General features: G+C 54.5%; 1 protein-coding gene across 1 annotated transcript; it reads right to left on the bottom strand.

Annotated features, from left to right (window-relative positions):
- Positions 1–2222: 2222 nt before the first annotated feature.
- On the bottom strand, positions 2223–4322 carry LOC122686277 (splicing factor U2AF 65 kDa subunit-like). The gene has a single exon (XM_043891457.1). It carries the CDS (start codon positions 4224–4226, stop codon positions 2841–2843), a length of 1386 nt encoding a protein of 461 aa, XP_043747392.1. The 5' UTR covers positions 4227–4322; the 3' UTR covers positions 2223–2840.
- Between the last annotated feature and the right edge of the window lie 1115 nt (positions 4323–5437).

The raw sequence follows: 5437 nt of genomic DNA, 5'->3' as shown, positions 1-5437 counted from the left end.
ACAGAAGGAAGGGGAAGGGGGGAGAAGAAGGGGAAAGGGAAGACACGAGGTGCGGGGAGGGGAGAGGGTAAACATCAGACTATATCACAGGTTGGAAGGTGCAGTCAGTGCTAGCAGTGCCTTGCCCAGATCCCCTTTACTGGGCGAGCACACTCACCCTACCTGCTCTATTAGCTGCTAACTGCTCACACCTGCACTCTTATCTCAACTTGGCCAGTAAGCCGAGAGGAGCCTCTTTACCTGGAGAAGTCTGGGCAGTTGCCCCGCCCCATCCCCACGCCCCAGGTGGCCTGCAGCCAATGGCTGACACATGAGGGGTATAAAAGCCAGACTCACCCCTGGCACAGTTAACCAAACTTGCCTTGCCATTTGTAGTTCAGGTTTTTACCCTGCAATGCAGCAAACACAGAAGACGTGGGTTGGATCCCTGGGTTGAGAGGATTCCCTGGAGCAGGGCCTGGCAATCCACTCCACTATTCTTGCCCGGAAAATTCCATGGACAGAGGAGCCTAGTGGGCTGTAGTCCAAAAGGTTGCAAAGGCAAGTGAGCACACACATACATGTAGGTGAGAAGGGTTATGATGTAAATAGGGTTTTAAAGGTTTGAGCGCGTCGGCTCCAGATTCTTGAAAATGTGCACGCACAAGGAGAGAGTGACAAGGGTGTCTGTTGTGAAAATTCCAGTGTAATGCTCTACCAGTAAGAGCAAAGATAATATGTGTGAAAATAACAAACCCCTTGCTCATATTCGCCTTAGACCAGAAAGGACTAAGGTTGAGGAAACATGACAAATTTCAGCCTTTACGGGGGGAGGGGGAGGGGTACAGGGTACTTCTGACAATTTTTATGCTTCTCTTTTCTATAGTTTCATTCTGATCATTTTTATGCTTCTCTTTTCTATAGTTCCCTCTTTATGTGAAATATTTAATGAGCAAGATAAAGGCCCTAATCCTCACTTCCTTGACCACTCACCTTCTCTTATACACCCCCACGGATAAATGAGGAAGCCATGTGTTTCCCACTCTTTGATAAGTTCTGTAAGTTAAGCTTCCCTTCTTCCTTGTTCTAAGGATACACAGGAGAACTTTGTTATACGGAGGCTCAATAATAATCAACTCCTGGTCTTTACCATCAGCTGGTCCTCTGAATTGCCATGGGGCTGGGGTTGCTGTTAAATTGTGGTTCTTGTTTCCTCAAGTCTTTCATGAAATAAAAATTAGTAGGAAGGAGGCAAGGAGAGTTGGAAGGAAAAAGTCAAGTGAGAAGGCAAAAGAAACTGGGAATCTCAGTTTCCGTGAAAACGCCATGGTTTACCATGGGGATGGTTTCTTTCCTTGCAGTTCCTAAGGGTGAATCGGAACCACTTGGGAGAGCTGTGACCTGTGGTCAGCTCTATTTTTGACTGCAGGTGACTTCCTGTTCTGATTTTGCTTTCTGAATGCCTAGGAAATCAAGGAAAAGCGGACATTCCCTCCCTTCCCAATTGTAGCTTCTCATGCCGCCGTTCCACAAGGAGTAGAGGTTTCCCGTGTTTCTGTGTAGAATCTCCCAATACTTGCATATTTTCTTCCAGCTCGTTTTGGAGTCCGGTGAAACATATGGGAAATTTGCAGGAGATTGAGTCCATCAGCCAGGCACCAATCTGGAAAGATTTGTGGCCGTGTACATATAAAGAGACCATAGTTGTCCGCTAACTGTATACATAGGGCATCCGGGAATATAAACTCACAGCCTTTGCCTTCAAAACCACATGCTACCTACCCAGGGAGGTAGAGGCGTGGTTCACGACATGTGGGTTGTGACCCGGAGGAGTCTGCCAACTTTTGGCAGGTGGGCAGCTAGAGGTGAATTGTGTGCCTGCTGCAGTTTCCTTTCTCTGAGATTGCCTTGGGTGTACACATGCACATACTCTCTGGGCCATAATATATACCCGGCGTGGAGCTGGAGCAATGCTGATGAAGACTTGGACCCGTACATAGACATATTCCTGCCTCGTCATTTTGCGGGCACATTCTTCCATCTGTCTTTATTTGAAATACATTACAGATACATGTGTATATATTTCATGGACCCATGAAAGTTTTGTAATTTCTATCAACCATGTGTGTGTCCTGCAGCCCCAGTGGGGAAAAGAGACCGTCTGCAAATAGGTTGATCTAGCCAGGGAGGTTATAGGTGGTGGTGTTTTGTTTTGTTTTGTTTTGTTTTTTGGTCCTTTTTCTAATACAACAAAATGTTTAATGAGCAAATTCGTCTTAGCAAATATGAAAGTGCCACAGAGAGGAGGAGAGGGACAGGGCCCACGGGGTGGGGGGCAGGCCCGGGAGACTAGAGAGAATCAACTAGGGAAGAAACCAGGACACCGGGGCGAGGACCAGAGGCCAGGAGGACGGGACCTGTGGTCCTGAGAGGGAAGGGGCAAGGTACCGGGCCGGACAACCAAATTCAAAAGAGTCTGGCCGTCAAATAGAAACACGCCGTGTTTCCACGGTGGGGAAGGGTAAGAGACAGGGGGTATCCCGCAGAAGACTGCTTCAGGGAGGGGATGTGGGGGTCCGACCCCGCCCCGCTGTCTCCCCCTGCCCGCCCTTCCCCCTGTGTCTGTGCGTGCGTGCGTGCGTGCATCTGTGCGGGTCTGCGTGCGCACTTCCCCGGGCCCCGCCCCGCCCCGCCCCGCGCCCAGCCCACCCCCAGCCTTCATTGCTGCCATTCCAGTTGCTGCCGGCTGTCATTCGGCTCACACTCCTCTGCCCATCGTCTTCAGAGCGGGGGGGAAATGGGGGGAGCAGGAGGGGGGAGACGCCCCCAGCCAGCTCCGCCGCTGCGCTGCCCCGCCACCTCTACCAGAAGTCCCGGCGGTGGTAAGAGTCGGGGTCACAGTATTTTGTGACGACCACTCTGTTGGCGAACTTGCGACCCGCCAGGCCCTGCACGGCTTTCTGGCAGTCAAACACAGAGGTGAACTCCACGAAGATCTTCCCGCAGCCGGGCACCTCCACGCCGTCCACGGGCCGTGGGATCTCCATGGACTGGACGAGCCCGTACTTCCCGCACTCGTCGCGCACGTCCTCCACGATCTCCTCGTACTCCTCGTCGTCCAGCAGCTCGGCGGGCAGCACCATGTTCATCAGGCACAGCACCTCCGTCGGCTGCCCGCCCATCTGCACCTGCGAGCTCATCAGGCCGGGCACTTGCAAGGTCACGGGGGTCTGGCTGATGGTGCTCAGCGTGGCATTCTTGGCGCCCACACTCGCCCTCTGGACCAGCAGCTTCTTGTCTCCCAGCTGCATCCCGTTCAGCCCCGCGGTGGCCTGGTCCGTGACCTTGATGTCCACGTACTCACAGAAGGCGTAGCCCTTGGACAGCCCGGTGGCGCTGTCCTTGACCAGGTTGAAGGCCTTGAGCGGCCCGAACGACGCCAGCAGCTCTTTCACCTGGTCGTCGTTCAGGTAGTTGGGCAAGCCCCCGATGAACAGCTTGTGTGCAGAGTCCGGGACCACGGTGGACACGACTCCAGGCACGTAGACCGAGGGGCTCTCCGACATGCCCGGCAGGGGCTGGTAGTCATGAGGCCTGCGGATCTTCAGCGACTGGCCCTGGAAGATGATGCCGTCGAAGGCCATGGCCTGGGTGGTCTCGTCCACCGAGCGGAACTCTAAGAAGGCAAAGTTCTTGTCCTGGTTGATCTGCACGGCCAAGACGGGGTTGCCGGGGGCCTGCGTCAGCCCCCCCAGGCGCATCTGAGCGTTGAAGAAGTCCATCATGGCCTCCTCAGTGACGCCGAAGGGGATGTTGCCCACGTAGAGGCGCCGGGCCTGTCTGGTCATCTGGCTCCCGACCACGGGCACCGGCGTCGGGGTCACAGCCAGACCGTCGGGGGTCATGGTGGGGAGGAGGGCGGTGGCTGGAATCTGACCCGCAGCTTGCATGGCCTTGTACTGCATGGGGCTGATGTGCTCGAAGCCCGGCGGCGGCACGTCCCAATATCTGCGGGCCTTCTTCTTCTCGTGGCAGGGGGAGCGAATCAATCCACCGTGCTCCTCTTTAGCGCCTCTGGTCAGAGCTTTGCTGCGGCGCCGCCTGTCCCGGGAGGCGCCGTGCCGGTCCCGGTTGCGGCGGTCCCGGCTCCGGGAGCGGCTGTGGCTGCGCTTGCGGTGCCGGTTCTCCTTGTCGCGCTCTTGCTTACTCTCGTTGAGCTGCCGCTCGAACTCGTCGAAGTCCGACATGCTGAGGCGGCCGCCTAGGGCGCTGTGCAGCTCTGGGTTCCCTGGCCGCGCGCGCGCCCGCTCAGACTGCTTTGGCTACTTCCGGCCGCCGCCTCCTACCCTAACCTAATCAAGGCCTGGCTGCCCGCCCCGCCCCACCCCGCCCCGCCCCGGCTCCACCCAGGTTCCGCCCCTGCCCGCCTGCGCGCCCGCCAGGTGCCCCTCCCCCCAGGGTCTGGCTGCCAGACCCGTCGGCCACTTCCGGACCCCAGGGGAAAGCATCCGGAGCGGTGACTGTGGCTGCTTCCGAAAACACCCCAAGAGAGGGTTTCACCGACTCCCCCAACGCTTCCCAACTTTTCGGAGATTAGCTCTTCCACGCTCGGATGTTATTGGAGGTCCTCGCCTTCCTCTGCACCCAGCCCCCTCTAGGAATCAGGCTTCTTCTGAAAATTCAAACCGTCCCCTTACTGCCTGCGGGGATGCTCCCCGCTCTTCTCCGCCGGCCCAGTGTGGCCAGGCCTTTCGTGTATAGTCACTCCTTTTAAGGCATCAGACAGTTCATAGTGGAGAGGAACCTTACAAATGGGATGAGTGTGGCAAGGCCTGCCGTGTAAAAATCACTCCTTTGAAGGCATCAGACAGTTCATACTGGTGAGAAACCTTACAGATGTGATGAGTGTGGAAAAGTCTTTGGTTAAAAACCACACCTTCGACATCATTGGAGAAGTCATACTGGAGAGAGACCTTTCAGGTGTCATGAGTGTGGCAAGTGTTTCAGTCAAAAGTCACACCTTACAAGTCATCGGAGAATACATATAGAGAAACCTTTCAAATGTTTCGAGTGTGGAAAATCCTTTGCTCAGGTCTCAGCACTCACTGAACATCAGAAAATCCATACACGAGAGAAACTTGTGTGAATGTGGTATATGGTAGAAGTCTTTAAAACTCAAATTTGAACTTCACACGCTACTGTTGGTCAGAGAATTCATACTACTGAGAAACCATACAAATATCAGGAGTGTGGCAACACCTTAGGCTTGATGAGAACATTCATACCGGATAGAAGCCAGATATATATGTGTTTATTAGTCAGGTCTTAAGAACATGAATTCCTTCGAGAAAGATTCTTCACCGGCTTCACAAACGTGACAAAAGAAAAGAACCCTATCCTTAGAGCCCACGTCTCGCCAGTAGGCTCAGAGTATTTATCCTGGAGGAAACACACAGCA

Source organism: Cervus elaphus, chromosome 29 (assembly GCF_910594005.1).
Source record: "Cervus elaphus chromosome 29, mCerEla1.1, whole genome shotgun sequence".
NCBI classification, from domain to species: domain Eukaryota; kingdom Metazoa; phylum Chordata; class Mammalia; order Artiodactyla; family Cervidae; genus Cervus; species Cervus elaphus.
The sequence above is the reverse complement of the archived record's forward strand: the minus strand, read 5'-3'. Positions and strand labels throughout refer to the sequence as shown.